Source organism: Mus caroli, chromosome 11, assembly GCF_900094665.2.
Source record: "Mus caroli chromosome 11, CAROLI_EIJ_v1.1, whole genome shotgun sequence".
Taxonomy (NCBI): domain Eukaryota; kingdom Metazoa; phylum Chordata; class Mammalia; order Rodentia; family Muridae; genus Mus; species Mus caroli.
In genome coordinates this window covers 57,769,365-57,787,288 of record NC_034580.1, presented here as the reverse complement: position 1 = coordinate 57,787,288, position 17,924 = coordinate 57,769,365, and the positions used below count along the sequence as shown (strand labels likewise).

Here is a 17,924-nt window from a genome sequence, read left to right as displayed (position 1 = left end):
ATTTTTAAGGTATATGATAGATCTACAGTAATAAAACAGCGTGGTGCTGACACAAAAACAGGTGTGTGCACCAATGGAACAAAACAGAACATCCAAACACAAGCACACACAACTGCAGCCATCTGATAGTTGGCAAAGATGTCAAAACCACACATTGGAAAAAAGCAGCATCTTCAACAAATGGTACTAGGAAACAGTGTCCACTTGCAGAAGAATGAAATCAGGCCCACAGCTATCACGGGGCACAAAAATTAATGCCAAGTAGACCAAAGGCTTCAACTCCAAACCCAAGGTTCTAAAACTGCCAGAAGAAAACATGGACAGTAACCTACATGTAGGTGTAAGAAAGGACTTCCTGAACAGGTCACAACTTGTCCAAGATTGAAGGCCAACAATTGAACAGTAGAACTTCATAAAACTAAAAATCCTAATTGATTTTCCAATAGTGATCAGCCCTGAAATCGTGTACACACAAGCAATACTAAGGGATTCAGCACACTGTAGTATATGTATATATATACACACTGTAGTATATGTATATATATACATATAGTATATGCATATATGTATCATATAATATATACATATACTACGTGTGTTGTGAGTGTGTGTAACAATAAAATAAGACTTGGGGGGTGGAAGGGATAGAATATGAAAGGGTCTAGTCTGAGGGAGGGAACATGGGAGCGGTTGGAGAGAGGAAAGGGAAGGAGAGAAGTGATGTTGTCATGTTTTGATTAAAACTCTTCATGTCATAATGAAACCCCTCACTTTGTATACTAGCTTAAGTGCTTCCTAAATGAAAATGCATAATGGTCTGTGTGGGGCGGTCAGAGGAGTGAGTATCTAGATGCTCCAGGACCTAGAACAGCTATGCCAAACTATGATGTCACTGGAAAATCTTTGCACAGTTTCAGGTATTTTCCACCTCAGTTTGGTCAACCTTTAGTGGTGATTTCTTTACTTTTATTTTGACAGGGAGGCAGGAAGCCTCTCCTCAGCCTGAGTAGTTAAGCAGGTGGGATTTATTTTGGCTTGCAGTAACCTCTCCCTAGTGGTCCTCAACCTTCCTAATGCTTCGACTCTTTAATACAATCCCTTACATTGGGGTGACCCCCAACCGTAAAATTATTTTCGTTGCTACTTCATAGCTGTAAATTTGCTACTGTTATGAATCATAATGTAAATATATGTGTTTTCCAATGGTCTCAGGCAAAGGGTCATTTGACACCCCTCCCAGGGGTGTGGACCCACAGGTTGAGAACTACTGTCGTACAATTTTTGGTATCCTGTTGCAAGACACGCTGAGAAGGCTGTTTGTACTGCTCTCCTCACAGATCAGGAATGAGCCCTCCTCTTATGATTTCTTGGCATCAAGAAGTGTATAGAAGCAGACCTTTTAAATGGAGTGGGTTTAAGCACCAACTGATAATGTAAAATCCAATTGCTCTCTACAAATATCTTTTATGTTGTGGGGACTCAACTCTCCGCTTCACATTTAGTGTTCATCATGGAACACATGCTGAGCCTCTTCTGTGTTTCACCTCCCAGGGAGGTCATCTTGGGATACAAGCTGGCTTCTTCTCCCAGCCTACCTTTAGAGGAAAGGACTCAACACTCTACCCTGGGCTTCCCCATCTGCACAGGTTTTCAGAGGTGTGTCTCTGGGTCTCTAGTCTAGATCATCCTTGAACTTCAGGCCTGTCCACTTATTCCCCTTCCAGACATCTCAGATGTGTTCTACAAATACCTCAGGCCTTCCCTGATCAGCTGAACTCTTGGCAAACCTCATTTCATCACACCACAAAACCTGCTCCTCCAATGGTTGGCGCTCTCTCTCTCTCTCTCTCTCTCTCTCTCTCTCTCCCCTCCCTCCCCGTGTGTGTGTGTGTGTGTGTGTGTGTGTGTGTGTGTGTGTGTGTTTGAGACAGTTTCTCTGTGTAGCTCTGGTCCTGTAGACCAACCTAGCCTCAAACTCAGAGATCCACCTGCCTCTGCCTCCCAAGTACTGGCATTGCTTGCTTCTATTAAAGCACCACTAAATTGGTCAGTTGCTAAAAACCTAGATATCTTTCCTACACTCCTCAAGACTCAATTTATCAGTAGATCATGTCAGTTCAGCTAGCAAACATACCCTAAATTTGTTGCTTTATTAATAATGACAACTGTTGTTGTTGCTATTAACATCACACCAGTAATAAAAATACCCTAAGATGGGTCTGTTTTGCCTGCATTAGCTTACTGAGTCTTCCCTATAAACCTGGAGTTAAGTGCCAATATTATCACTTCTTACAGATTATAAAGTCGAGACAGAGGAAGGTTCAGTGGCTTGTTCAAGACTGAAGCCTGAGGAGTTGGCCCCAGGAGCATGTGGTCAAACATGAATTCCCAATGTTTCCTCAGTGTCCACTCAGGTATTCTGCAGCCTCTCAGCTGGCTTCCCTCTTTCTCCCCTTACCCTCATATTTTATACACTCGGCAGTGAGAGTGACCTTTCAAAAGTAGGCACTAGTGTGTGTGTCATTCCTCAACCTAGATATCCATCCCAGGGACCTCTCCAACACAATTGAGAGTGAAATCTAAGCTCCAAACACCATCCATCCCTGACTGCCTCTGTCTACACTTCTCAGGTCTCCCTTCTCCAGCTCAACAACCCCTGCAGGTGTTAGCTAGGCTGGGTTCGGGTTGTTTGACTCACTGTCCTATTACCCCATGTTATTGTCCTACAGTACATATCACTGTCTGGAAGTGTTTGGAAGGATTTTATTCTCTGATTTATTTTGTATTTTTATTTATGGTTATGTGAGTCTGTGAGTGCATGCTATGTGTGTGCAGGTACCCACCAAACCTGCAAGAGGGCATCAGATCGCTTGGAGTTGGAGTTAGAAGCAACTGAGAGCCACCAGACACAGGTGCTAGAAACCAAGCTCGAGTCCTCTGGAAGAGCAGCAAGTACTCTGAACAGCTAAGTCTCCACAGCTCCCCAGTGCATTCGTTTTTTTATGTTTTTTATGTTTTTATGTTTTTCCTGACTCCCCTCTTAGAAGTTTAATTCTTTAGGAGCAAGGGATTTGTCTGGTTTTCCCCTCACATAAATTTCAGAGCCTAAGGCCATGTAAGCACTTTCTCTGTTAGGTACAGACATGGAAAGGTAAGAATCATAGAATCTCCACCCTTCATTGGTCTAAGTCCTTGAGAACTCCCAAGACACACTATTTTCTCCTTTGGGAACACCACAAGACCCCTAAGTGTAGCTCCCAATGTCAGGGTGCCATTTGTTCCAATGATGTGTGGGGATAGCACCAGAAAGAGACACAAGAAGCAAGACCTTAAAGGAACAGACACCCTGTTTGCCTTTGAATGATTAGCAGGCATGACAGAGATAAAGGAAGAAGAAGCAAATGATGGAAAATCTAAAGAACAAAGCAGTAACTTCAAAAGGGATGCTAACACACAGGATGCATCTGAGCTGTGGGAGAGGGCTGTATGAAGAAGTGGATTGTAAAAAAGTAAAGCCAACCATGAAGGGTCTTCTTACATTGTTGGGTTTTTGTGTTTTTTTTTCTGCCTAGAACAGTGGTTCTCAACCTTCCTAATGCTGTGACCCTTTAATCCAGTTCCCCATATTGTGGTGACCCCTCCCCAACCATAAAATAAAATTATTTTTGTAGCTACTTCATAAGTGTAAGGAATCATAATGTAAATATCTGATATGCAACTCCTGCAAAAGGGTCATTTAACCACCCAAAGGGGTCATGACCCTCAGGTTGAAAACCACTGGCCTAAAACATCTACACTCAAGAATTCTGTCTGTGTTTTGTAGACATTGTGGAGACTATTGAATGAGTTTAAGTAAGGACTGGCATTGTCAGCTCTCTTTAGAAAAATTTTGTAGCAGAGACCTATAGCTGTCCATTAAAGAGTAGTAGCATCTACCTCCTGAATTCCACCCAGTATCCTGCAAGGAAGCGAAGAGCTGGTTCCCAGCACATCCCCACCCCCTCCTCTTTGACTAGATACAACTTTTGTGTCTGAGCCCTCCCTATCTGCAAACCGGTCTCATTAAAATCTTTAACCATCACTGTGTTTCTTTCTCCATTCATTGGTTAGAAGCAAAGGAATCCAAGATCCCTAAGAGATCAAAGAGCCACAATATGGAAGGTACCCAGAGTCCCAAGTCACCTCAAGGCAGTCCATCTCAAAGCCAGTTGAATTTGAAAATGAGAAGTAAATTTGAGTCCCCAAGATCTGGAAAGTAGTTTTCACAGCATATGTGGAAGATTTCTCCGGTCTAATTACAAATCAATGCAATCTTAACTTCAATGCTAGAAGCACCTGAAAGGCTACTTCCCAACAAGGGAAAGAGTCTAAGAAAGAAGGAGAGGGACAAAGTGTAGTCGCCATTAACTAGGAGTGTGAGGGCCCTAGGCGGGTCCAGGTCTCTGACTTAGATGATGGAATAAGTATCAGAAAGGGAAAAGAAGGTTCCAAGACAGAATGTTAAGTTACACACTGAGCATTGTAGAACATCCAGGCAGCAAGCTCTGGTGAGCAGCTGCTCTCCATGAACCTGGGTCTTGGGATAGTGGTCCTAGTTTCAGACCTATAAATTTGGTAGAAAATGAAGATCGTCTTATCTCTTGTTTCTGTTGGATGCGGGTGGTAGAGGGGTCATAAATGGATGTTTTTTAGGCATGAGCTGTGAGGAGAATCATGAGGAAGGACTGAGTGGGGCCCACCAGGGAGGCAGGGGGAGAGTCAGGCATGTCATCTCAAGAAGTCAAGCAAAAGTGGTGCACAAAGGGACAGGTGTAAAGGCCTCAGATCTGTCATGAAATCCAAGGACAAGGTGTCCACTGAAGCTGCTGCTGATGGGCCATCTGTGCAGAATGCAGCTAGAATACAAGGCCAGAGCAGAAGGCAGCTAAGGGCACAAAGACAAGGAACAAGAAAATCCAAACATGGATGAGTCCCTGTGCCCTCATCTCATTAAACTTCACTACAAATCACATTTTGTGGACAGAGAAAATGGGCCTTAGAAGAAAGCAAGTCACTCCCCCCGAGTGGTACATTTAGTAAATGATAAAATTAAAATTCAGATCTGGGTCAGTCGGATTCTAACATGCGGCTTTGAATGTGTACACTGTGACTTCCTAGGTAGAAACACAAAATAATCTACAAACAGAATTAGTGTGTTCAGCAAGGCTGGCAGACATAAGGCTGACCTATCTATCAAATGCTTGCTTTTTCCTTTTTTCACCACCACCACCAACAACCAAAAACATTCTAGAAAGACATTCAGTGATAGAATGGAATTCAAAAACTAGGGTAAAATTAACCGAAAGACAAGATGAAAACTTAATATTTCAATAGAGAAATGGGTCATGATTGTAAACACATAACCCAACAACAAAACAAGGTCAATTTGCCTGCATGTGGCCCAAAGATTCTGTGCAATACCAACCAAAATCATACTTGGATTGTTGTTCTTTATGGAGAAATTGGCAAACTGTCTTAGACTGTTTATGGTGGTGGCAAAAGCTGAGAGTAGAAAAGGTGAGGGGGCGGGGCACAGGGTGAGTGAACTTGTGCCTGGCTTTCAAAGTCTGCTATGAGGCTGTCATAACAAGACAGTGACAGAACAGAACAGCAAAACAAAGGTCACTGAATAGACAGCCCGGAAGACACCAGCTCTGAAGGTAAATGCTGTTACATCACTCAGATATCAATATGAAGGCAATATGTTAAATGCCTGTCTTAGTTTCCATTTCTGTTTCATTTTTCTAGACTTTTAAGAGACAGATTAACCCCAACTCAGGAACAGAATGTAAGCCATGAGGAGCTCATTGAACTTTGGGAGCTGTCAGGAGCCATAATAGGACAAGCTAGTAACTAGCAGGCGATCTTCCTGAGATGGTCTCCTTCGGATTAATCCGTGACAGATGTGCTCTAATTGGCAAGGCCCGAAGAGAATTCACTTTAGCAAAGATTCCTGCTATTAATATGCTTTTCCTGTTATTATTAAACATATATAACCATCACTAGGTATTAGCTCACCCTTTTGAGCAGATCTCAGCAGATCTATGAAGATGTGCTGTCTTATAGTGATGCTATATAGACAAATAGATGACTTCTTAAGTCTTAATGATGATCCTTAAAGAATTCCTCAAATTATAACAGTGATTATTAAGCTCTTTTATAATGGGACTGCTATTAGGTCCTTTTCTGATAGTCAAAACTGCAGTGAGAACTTTGTCAGTCTCTGATGTGTCACCATTAATTGCTCTTAGTCACCAGATTTTCTCCTACTCAGAGCGCATTCCAAGGCTGTAAAACCATCAACCAAAGATCATAAAAAGAGAATTAACGATTTAGTATAGGTGCTAGGACAGAAGATAAACTATTGACTGGGTTTACCTATACAAAACTTCACTTAGTTAACTTAATAATTTAGTTATGGTTTTTGACTTTCAGTGAACCTGTGGAGCTGTGACAGGTGATGGATGTTTAGCCAGATAATTACTCCTAATGAATATTCATGTGAACATTCTATATTGTAAACTTCTATTTCAATTTATAATTTGATTTTTTGTGTAAACTTTTTAAACATGTGATGAACTTTTTAAACATGTGATCGTGTATTCTGAAAGATGTAGAAGTACTGAGGACAAAGAGATGAGAGGAGAATATTTTTTTCCCTTTCCACTTAGAAAAATGTTTTCCCTTTCCCCTCTTAGAGTAGAATTTTTCCCTTGCTCCTCTTAGGATCTTTCTGCTTTTCCCCTTTTTCTTAGATAGCTTTAATAGGAAACTTTTTACAACTTAGTAATAAACACTATAATCACTTTTCAAAGTTTCCTTTTTTTCTTCCTGTGACTTCCCACTAGCAGCCTGAAAGTTAGAGCCAGGAAGTTCCTGCTGAGATAGAACAAAGGCCACGTTACTTAATCCCCACCCCCACCCCACCCGACCCGGTTGTTAGGCTCTGGGTGTCAATCACCTAAGCCTGCAGCCTTTTACCCTCAGAAAGAGCAAAAAAGTTTCTAGGACTTTTTTAGAAGTTATCATCAGCAATTCAGTATAGTTAGAGAGCTAGACTATCCGGAGACCCTCAGACTTTAAAATCACACCAGAGCCCACTCTGTGCCCCCCCCACCCCCGCCACCCCCACCCCACCCCCCACTCCCCCACCACCCCACCCCACCCCACCCTACCCCTGCCATTACCCTCTCCAGGTTGGGAGGCTCCCAGTAGGGAGCAAATTCTTCCCTTCTGCCTCCTGGGTCCCAGAGATCAAACTCAAATCTTCATGCTTAGCAGCAAGTGTTTTGACCTACTGAGCCATCTTGTTGGGCCATATATTTAATTTAAAATGTTTTCCTTTTAAACATACAAGGGTGGCAGAGAAGGGAAAAAGACTGGGAGTGGAACAGAATAGAACGAAAATTGCTAACAGGAGAGAAATGGAAGACTGTATAGAATAGCCACTGTTGAGTAGGATGGCAGAGCTTAAGAGCAGGGTTACAGGGTTGGGGGTGGGAGTTAGTGTTGTCGGCTAGCCTCATTAGCATCAGGCAGAGGTCGTGTAATGGAGTAGGGAGAAGATCAGTCATGGCCACTGACAAAGAGTCGGGTCGAGGGACGGTCCTTGGCATGTGTGACTACAAAGATTTCAGATGGGCCACAGGCACCTGCACTGACCCAAAGATGCATGAGCTACTGTCATGGAAGGATCCCCAGGCCCAAAGTACATTTCTAAACCTCAAACAAAGTCATTCTTTTCCATGTTCTCCCAAATTTTACAATTACAAAGATAAAGCAAACATTTATTTTATAAATCAACAATGAAAACCAATTCTAAGTTGGCAAATATTTTGCAAGCATAGGCCTGGCCGGCCCTGCGTTCCTGCTGTCTGGCTTCAGCCAGGCACTGGCTGGAACCTGGCCCTGCTTTTCTCCCTGCTCAGTGACTTCCCAGTACATTCCACAATGGCTCCGCCCTCTGAGTTCTCAAGGTGGAATGGGCCACATGGTTTCTGATGGGCTGTAGTGGATGGTGACAGGGGAGGTCACTGTGGAGGAGGCAACTGGAGAACATCAGAGACCATGTGGTCCATCCCACTTGAAATGCCTCCTCTCCACTTGCGTCTGTGTCCTGCCTCCCTTCCTAAACTGTTCTGCCATGGGGGATATACAAGCAGCCTGAGGACAACTACAACTGGGAAGCATTCGAAAGATTGGCGTGTCTGTCAACCGAGGGGCGGTAGCCAGAAAGTCGAAGCTGAGTTGCAAAGCTGGCTGGCTTGATTGGCTAATGTACATGTGAGACAGTCGGAAGAGGAACAGGCCAAGCCATATTCAAAGCTTAAACATGCCAGAGTCAGAGGTCAAGCAAATCACATGTTCCCTGCTGGAATGCTGGTGTCAAATGGTCCTGGGTTCAAGTCCTCAGTCTACTAGCTGTGTGACCTTAAGACAAGGCATTGTCCTCACTGTCCTCAGTTTTGTTTTTTTTTTCTAGTGGCATGCTCAGGGAGTGTGGGGATAGGGATAAAGTGGAGGTAGGATTTGGGAGGATGGGGACTGAAAGTCTCAGGCCAAGCAAGCCTGCAGGTTTAAGAGAGTCATTTCTCTGTGTCCCAAGTAGATCTTAAGCCTTTCAAAAGTAGAGGCTGCCTCCTGACCTAAGCTTGGCCCTTGTTACCCAGAAGGAAACGAACATTCATACGTGTTCTGTGCCATCAGTCTACTAAATTACTGGCTGCTTTTCTAAGCAGTTTCTGTCCCTTCTTGGGCTATTGGGATTATGGGAGTTATCCAGAATGGCAGCCCTATAGCTTACAGTATTATCCAATTATGGCTGAGGAAGGGCCCTCAGCAAAGGAGAAGCTACCAGCATCCATTTTCTGTGTCCTTTCCCGGCATGCTTGACCCAGGATCCTCATCTTCTCCCAGCCCTCTCCCCGCTGGTTTTCTCAATAACATTTCCATGCCTCTGCACTTAACCCTCCCTTCCACTCAGACATCTCCTCTAAAGTGTTCTCCTGATCCCAAGGTTTCTTTCCATTTTTTCCCCATTCTCTGTCCAAAACCCACTAGTGGATGAGTGATACCACCTGCTAACTTTGCCAAAGTCATCAAGCAAGATTCCATGCTGGCTGTCCATCCTCAGGGCCCCGTCGATAGCACGCTACTAGTTAAACAGAGAGCATGGCCATTGAGGGAAAATTCAGAAGGGAACCAACCTTTCATCCCAGGCGCAGGTCTGGAGACTGAGCCAGGATTGCAAATTCAAGGCTAAGAGAACTACAGTATGAGTTGAAGGATTTCTGCCCAACTTAGTGAGACTGTAACAAGGTTTCAGCTCAGTGGGAGAGCACTTGTCTAACATGTGGTCTCCAGAACTATTTTAAAAGTGTAGATGGGCACACACAAGCAAACCATCATGAACACACACCTAGAAACACACAACATATACACAGATACAGAAATACCTATGGACAGACCCCAACACACACCAAACACATACACACAGAGACAGGTAGAGAACTCCCATATTCAGACACACACTGGAATACACACACACACACACACCACCCACTAATCCACTTGTTAGGAGAGGATAAGGCGGGAATTTTAGGACCACTCACTACGACCACAAGTCCAGATGCTCACAGCACAGAAGGAAATGAAGATCTCGGGTCTGCACGTGGGGAGGGGAAGGTGTCATGGGACCTGCAGATTATTCTGTATTTCAGAAGAGAGGCCTCTTCCTGCCCATCACAGGTCCTAGGACAGGAGGCTTAGCACTCACCAAAGGGCAGGCACATGGATGATGCCCCAGCTTTATATCTCTAAGCAGGAAGAAAGAAGAGATACCCCAGGGCCTGTCTACCCCAACACAGTTGGAAGCATCTCCCAGACAAGCTGCAGCATTTGAATTTGAACCCAGAGCTCTGACTTCCCAGGCTCTTGGCCAGCAACACTTCCCAGTCTTCTCACACTCACTCTCAGCTCAAGTGCGCACAAACAGAAACTGTCGACCTGGAGACGTGTTTTGGGGGGACCCTGAGGTTCTGGACCCCCATAAACATGCCCTCAAGTAGGGTACAAGACTCTGTCTTAACCTAACCCAAGTGCAGGTCTCCTTATGTGTAGGGATGGGAGTCTTTTCTCCCTCATCTTTCCCTATCCCGATCTACATATTAAGGTGCCTTGTCAATCATAAGGTTTCTCACTATTAGAAAACAGTATCTAGTGTTTTTTAATCCTTTCTCTAAATAATTCCTAAATAATCAACCTGGGTATTAATTAATCTTTTGAAGAAACTCTCTTGCATGTGTGTAGCTGGCTCTTGATTTTGTTTTGTTTTGTTTTGTTTTTTCCTATAGATTCATTATCTTTGGGGATGGGGATAGAGGATTAGAAAGTATTCCCTTCTATGTAGCTCAGGCTTGCCTCAAACTCTCACTACATAGCTCTGGTTGGTGAACTCACTGTGTTGCCAAGGCAAGCCTCAAATTCATGGCAATCCTCCTGTCTCTGCCTCCAGAGTATCGGGCATACAAATGTATAGCACCATGTCTAACCTTATAGATACTTAGTAATAAAGACATGAGCTAGGCCTAGTTGGACATTTTGGAGGTTCTCCATTTTGTTAAGACTTAGTTATGCATCTGTGGGATATCTTAGTATATGCCCTTTCAAAGAACAATAAAGTATAATGAGATATCAATGTAAATATAAATGTACAGATATAAATATAGATGTGTATGTATATGAAAGCACTATTATAAACCCATTTCTTTGTATATTAATAAACTTTAAAATGAGTTAGAAAATATATTTTTTAAATGATAAAAGCCCTTACCTCCAGCCTCCATGGAATACATACATACATAGATGTTTTTATATGGTTTGGTTTGTACTTATATTTACATGACATTGTTAACCCTGACTATATAGGACAGTCACTTGGACAATTTGTTTTTGTGACAAGGTCTGTTGTAATGCCCTGACTGGCCTAGATTTCCCTATACAGATCAAACTGACTTCAAACTGAGAGATTGGCTGTGTCTGACTCCAATTGCAGGATCAAAGGTGTGTACCACCACACTTGGCTCTCATTTGGCCATCGTTATAAACTGTAAGCCTCAGGCTGGAGAGATGGCTCAGTGATTAAGGCCACTAGCTGTTCTTCCAGAGGACCTGGGTTCGATTCTCAGCATCCCAAGGTAGTTCACAACTGTCTATAACTCTAGTTCCAGGGGATCTGACATCCTCACATGGACATACAGGCAAAACACCCAGGGGTAGACCTTAAACATTAGTGTGTGTTGGATAGTCTCAGGTGACAGGTGATGTGGACTGTGATCTTGAACTCCTTTAACCAAGTGGAAGAACTGTCCTGAAAAGGGCATGACCCATAGTGTTTGGGTGTGTACCTTTGACTTCCTGACTAGCCTTCCCTCTTTGTCAACACAAGTGTCTGACTTGGGAGGAGGGGCCCCATCAATGGTACCTGAATAATTCCTGGGGTTCCACGTCTTTTTCTGGACCTCTTGGCTACTTTCTTGCCCAGAGAGGCTGCTTTCTGGCTTAGAGATCATTTTTGGTATCCTGCAGCCCCCTGAACTCTGGGTCCCAGATCCCTTGTTGTCCTCTGTCTGTTGCAGTCAGCCATGGTCTTGCTGCTCCCCTGAGGTGGTTCAGTAGCCAGGTATCTGTCACAGTGAGTAGAGGCATTGTGACATCAGCAGTTGTCAGGTTTCCCTGCCCTGAATCATCTCCTCAGGGAGCCCACTGGCTGAAGACATAGTCATTAAAGATGAATGTTAGGGCAACCCATCCTTGACCGAGACAGAGAGGCCAAGACCAGGCACTCTGCATAAATGACCTCATTCAGGGTGTTCGGACTCAGAGGATGAAGAAGATACCGGCTTGAATCTCACTTCCAACAAGAATTACTTTGAACCAGACCTGACCAGTTCTGAAGACAAGTGAGTCCAGGAGTTCAAATCCTTTGTGCCAAGATCAACTAGAAAGCCAATAATGGTGCATATGACTAGGTCCTCTCCCCAACCACACCCTACATGATAGTCTGGCTCCAAGACCTGGAGTGGAAACAAAGAATTGGTTGCATTAACAAGGTACTTTGGGAGAAATTGGAGAGAGAATTTTTATCTTCAAAGATGTTGGACAGCACTTAGGAGACAGACTGGACAGCTCTGCTTTTACTCCTCTAACCCTAGTCACAATTATGTCAAATGTTTCTCGATGGGACCATGTTTCTTTTCCTCTGCTCTCAGGCTTACCCTCAACTTGTCCAGAAGGGATCTGAAGCTGCACTTCTGAGACTCAAACAAGCACGTGATCTGTCTGCAAAGCAAGTACCTGGCCTTCCTCAGAATCATCACCATTTTCTAATGCTGGCTTCTCCAACTCAAAGCCCATGCAGAGCTCTCATGATTATTCTGTTTAGCTGCTGGGATTCTCGCCTCCCTCTAGATTCCAGTCCCTACTTGGTGGTGGTGCCTTCTCTTTCATCAGCTTCTGCCTGAATCAGCTACACCTCAGATTCACCAAGCTCCTTCTTTCCAGCCTCTTGTGTCTTCACTCAGTGTTTCTAACAGGCTCCTCCCTTTTCGCATTGATGGATCCTGTGAGAAGGTGTGTGTGAAGAGGTGCAGGGAGGCTCAGATGTTGGGTAGGGCGGGATTTGTGTTGAGCCAGCCAGGCTGGGGAAGTTGGTGGGCATCCCTGTGTCTAGCACAGATCAGGTTGGAAGTACAACAGATGGGGAAGTAACTGTCTTAGGATTCCCCCAAACTTCCAAACTCCCTATCCATAAGCCTCCTGTAAAGTAAAGGACACTCAGTTGCTTGTGTCTGGTCTAGATCTATATAGCTACTGATCATTGAGATGGCACAGGACCTAGGACAGACAGACCACTGGAGAGGCTAGAAAGATGCCTGCTCGTGCACAAAGTACTTTAGGAGGCCATGACACTCAGCTGGTTCATGTCTATGTCACTCCTGGCCAGACTCCAAACCAAGAAAAGAAAATCTGTAGCCTGAGTTGTTTGCCTCCCACAGGGCTTGCCTGGCCTTTGGCTGCTAGCTGCAGGGAGATGCATTTTTCCTTCCTCTGTGGGCAGCAAATTCCCCACAAGTCAGATGCTGTGTATGTGGCCTCACCACATGCTTCTACTGAGGCTTTTGGGTGCCTCCTTTCTTTTATAAGAGTTGCCTATAATGGTGTCTCTTCACAGCAATAGAAGAGTGACTAAGACAGGTGGACCATCCCTACCCTGAAGTTTGAAATGCTCCCAAACTTGAAACTTCTTGAGAGAAGACATGTTATAAGGAGAGAACTTGACACATGACTCCATGTGAAAAGTTAAAATGCAGTCAAAATGCAGATATACAAAATTATCTTTAGGCTGTTCTCATACAATGTATATGGACAGTCAGACTTTGTGCTTAGACTCATTCCCAAGACCTCATGATGCATGCAAATACTCCCAAGTCAGAAATCCCAAATCCAAAACCCTCCTTGTTCCCAAGCACTTAGAATCTGCAGTGTTCAGCCAGCCTAGCACCGCTCTTTTCTACAGTTAGTGATACAGTTAAATGTGCAAGTTGGGCACCATAGGAGACTAACCGCTCTCATACTGTCAGGCTGTCTTCATAAAGTATTGTTACTTCTGAATATTTGTCCATGGGTCACTTACTCATTATCCAACAAACAATTCCTACTTAAGTAGGAATTGAGTATATTCATTATCTACTCAAAAACACTTTAAAATTGATCACAAAAGGCTTTATTTAGCACCTTTAAACTTAACACAATCAAACCCTCATATGATGTAAACAGTAGAATGATCCTAGACATATTTCCAAAGCTTTACATGAGGGCTGGAGAGATGGCTTGGTGGTTGGGGGTGATTGCTGTTCTTGCAGAGGACCAGGGTTCAATTCCCAGCACCCTCGTGAAGGTCCACAGCTGTTCCAAGACTTCATACAAAATTTGGAAGATGTGAAAAAAAAATACAATTTTTTTCTATAGATTTCCCCCGTTGTTACTTGGTTATTTTACATAAATCCCACAACTGTTTCACAGCCTTTTCTTGGGAATACTGTTAAGTCTTGAGTACCCAATATCCAAGAGCAGGAGACTGGTTATAGCTGAGTTCAAGAGCTACCTGGAATAAAGACAACACCCAGATGGACCTCGCCAGCTGGCTTTAAACTAAGAGCAACTGTTGGTGCTTTTCTAAGCCCCACCCCACCCCCAACTCCTGAATAATAACACAGAGGGTTATTTATTAATAAACGAATGCTTAATCCTTAAGTTAGGCTTGTTCCCAACTAGCTTGTAACCTATTTTAACCCATTTATAACTATCTACGTTCGGCCACATGGCTGGTTACCTCTCCTCAGTTTCATACATCCGACTTCCTTGGAGTCCAGGTGGTGAGTCTCGTGCCCTTGACTCTTTCCCAGAATTTCTATCTCTTTCCAGAATTCCCACCTTCTACTTCCTGCCTTTGCTATAGGCCATCAGCTTTTTATTTTATCCAATCAGAGGGTGCCTTAGGCAGGCAAAGAAAGACAGAGATGTGTCTTCACACACAGTGCACTATCCCTACAATGTAGCGTGTAGTTTTGGCTACCCTGCTTTAAGCTCTGGGTGGACCATCCTACCAGCCCCGCCCAGGTTCCCTCAGATCCATGGATAAAACACACACATGAATTAACTTATTTTAATATGCTTTAGCTCAATAGCCAGGTTCTTCTAAGCCTTCCTCAGCTATCGCAGCCTTCTTCTCACTCCCAGCCCAGCACCTCGAATTCTGACCTTTACTTGCCCAGTTACCTTCTCCTTGTTTAGCCCCCCTAAATCTGCTCCCAGTTTAATTATCTTTCTTTCTGTTTTTAAAAGATTCATTTTATTTTATGTATATGAGTATACTGTAGCTATCTTCAGACACATCAGAAGAGGGCAGCGGATCCTTATTACAGATGATTGTGAGCCACCATGAACTCGGGACCTCTGGAAGAGCAGTCGCTGCTCTTAACCACTGAGCCATCTCCCCAGCCCTTAATTATGTTTCTAATAACCTGCCTGCTACCCCAGGCCTAGTCAGGGAAGTGGCCAATGACCACTCCACCCTAGAGCTCACATGGACAGTGACTCCTCCTCCCTCTGAATTACTGAGAAATTTTTCTCCTCCCTGCATCTGTTAGCCTGCCTGTGGGGGAAACTGAAAGTCCTGCCTATTCCACCCAGCTCATTGGTTGCTAGCATCTTTATTAATTGATTCAGAACCAGCTGGGGAACAGAACCTTCACGGTTCACACACAGATTTCTGATCAGAGCATCAGAAGCACTTCCCTACACCTACAACTAAGATCTAGCATGGAAATGTGAGTGAGAATTGACTCTCAGGAAGGTTCCTAAAGGCAGGGGCAAGGGTGCCTTGTGTTGTCTTTTCCTTTCTCACTTATGAAATGTAAGCCCAATGGCCAAAGCTGGTGTCATTTGTACCATACATCGAGGGCCAAGCCAGTCTCACGCTGGACCATTGGCAGATGAATATTTCCATGAGAGCCAGATTTTCTGCCTTTCACAAGTGAGCCTAATATCCCCTGAAGCAGCACAGTGATTTCCCTCTCCTCATCCCCAGAGCCTTCCAGTCTACAGTTAGTGTGTAAACATTTCCTGCACTAAAGACAGGAACAGAATCAACTATCAAGATGCACAGAAACCAACTTTGGGAACCTATGCTGGAGTTAGAGGCATCAGTAAGAGACACCAATTCTTACAGACTATCAACATGAAGAGAATGAATACATCAAACTAACCACAGAGACTTAAGCTACGCTGTAGATGGCGAGATAATGTCAAGATTCTGGAAATATCCATGCTGATCAAGGCGGGGGAGGGGGGGTGTGATTAAAATATAAAATGCTTACATAACAGAGATTCTATGCCTCTTTAATCTAATAATGTAAAGCTGTCTGTGGGAGAGAAAAATGCCATGGGCTTTAACAGGCTACAGCCCCAAAGACTACATAGAAATAAAGCAGATTTCAAAGGAAGGAAGTTGACAAAGCATGATAACTCTGGAGGCTAAGCTGCCTATGGATTCATTGTATTGGCTTCTCCATATTTGCATTTCTTTGAGAAAACTCTGGAATCAAAATGAAAATACAAATAAAAACCACATGAATTTGAGCTTTGTTTTTAGATTATATGTGTGCTTTCTTTTATTATTTTTTAGTAAGAACATTTTTCAGGACTGAGAATATGTTTCCATGGTAAAAACCCTTACCTAGCCCAAGAGGTTCAATGTCCCATTCTTGTCACTGGCGGGGGGGGGGGGGGGGGGGGGGAGGGAGTCCAAAATATTTGGCTTGTGGAAGGAAGTATAACAGGTATACATTTAAGTGTTGGAATGTGCTTTAAAATGTGCATTTAAAATGTGCACGAGGGCTCTTAGAGTGCAAACAGGTCCCAACTATAACTAATGGGGAAGAAATGGAAGACCACCAGAGATGAAGGCAGGCTTTGCACATCACAGAAACGGTTCCATAAGTCAGTACAGCCTCCCCATTGTGAAAAAACTAACCTCAAGAAGGAAGTCCCCAAAAAGTGACGGCAAACAGCTGGTAACTGTGCACACTCTGAAGTAAGTTCAGCAAATATGAAACCCTCTCCTGACCCTTTTCTTCCCTGACTGATATATTCTGCATTAACCTATATGTTCTAGGTCAAAAGTCATTTCCCACATGTAGCACAGAGCCTAAAGCAATGGTATAAATATTCTAAGAAAACTGGTTTGAGTCGCTAGGAAATGGTAGAAGTTTCAATCTGCCTAAAGTGAATTTCAAAAGTTTTGAAAAAAGGACAATGGTATCGCAAAAATCAATAGTGGACATGGGCTTTAGTTGCAATCGAAATAAATAAATAAATAACTCTCTGTTGTGCAGAAATGAGGTTCTTGCTGGTCTCCATGGCCTCCCACCATAGTCCTCCAATGAGCTTACAACATTACCATAGTCACTCACGTGCCTTTTGGGCCCACAGCTCTTTAAATAAGTCAGTCATGGCCAGCCTTATTGACGCTCTGTCAGAGGTTGGGCACCAGGCCAAGAGTTTTACAGTCATGCTTTTATTTGCCCCTCATGGGCACCCTGGAAATAAGCTACAGATTTCTTATCTCCGTTTTCTAGTGAGAAGACTGAACCCAAGATGGCAAACTAGTTTGCTCCGGCTCAGTCAACGGGGGCATGTAAGCAGAGCTGGATTTGAATGCAGGCAGTCTGGCACCAGTATCTACCCACTTCGCCAGCACATTATTGTGGGAAAGGCAGGAGTGGTGTCCTACTCTGTATCATGTGGATAAATCTTATGAACATTAGGCTAGGTGAAAGCCAGCGACCCCCAAAAGCCTCGGATCCCATTTATATGAAATGTTCAGTGTAGATGAGTCTAGGGCTTAGGGGAGGCAGGAAGGCTAGAAAATGATAGTTAAAGGATGTGGGGTTCATGTTGGGGTGACCCAAATATCCTAAAATTGTTTGTGATGATGGCTGTACAATCTGTAGAAACATAAAAAGTGAAATGTATGTGTTCAACTGGAAAGTTATATGGGATGAAGATTTTATTTCAATGAGGCTTTTCAAGAAACTTATTGGACTGTGTTCTAATACATGCCAAAGCTAAGATGGAAGAGAATAAATCAAAGACATCAATGATAGTTAACTGGGTCATCAGCAGGTCACTGTGGAAGTTATGTCACCTGTAGGAAAAGGAGTGATCAGGGGCTCACAATAAGCCAGACTCAGAAATACAAATATAAAATATGGCATTTTGTTCTCTCTCTCTCTCTCTCTCTCTCTCTCTCTCTCTCTCTCTCT

At 43.6% G+C, this 17,924-nt stretch overlaps 1 protein-coding gene and 1 long non-coding RNA gene across 2 annotated transcripts in view; one reads left to right on the top strand and one right to left on the bottom strand.

The window, feature by feature from the left end:
• Cdrt4 (CMT1A duplicated region transcript 4) overlaps positions 1-11,706 on the bottom strand; it is a 34,371-nt gene extending 22,665 nt beyond the window's left edge. Inside the window, exon 1 of the mRNA XM_021177816.1 lies at positions 11,522-11,706. Coding sequence (XP_021033475.1) covers positions 11,522-11,609 — 88 coding nt within the window. The 5' untranslated portion in view covers positions 11,610-11,706. The remainder of the gene's footprint in view (positions 1-11,521) is intronic.
• A 114-nt stretch (positions 11,707-11,820) lies between these two features.
• On the top strand, positions 11,821-15,962 carry LOC110305979. The gene is made up of 3 exons (XR_002379214.2): positions 11,821-11,999; positions 12,309-12,669; positions 15,689-15,962. It is a non-coding gene; the product is annotated as an uncharacterized LOC110305979 (long non-coding RNA).
• The last annotated feature ends 1,962 nt before the right edge of the window (positions 15,963-17,924 follow it).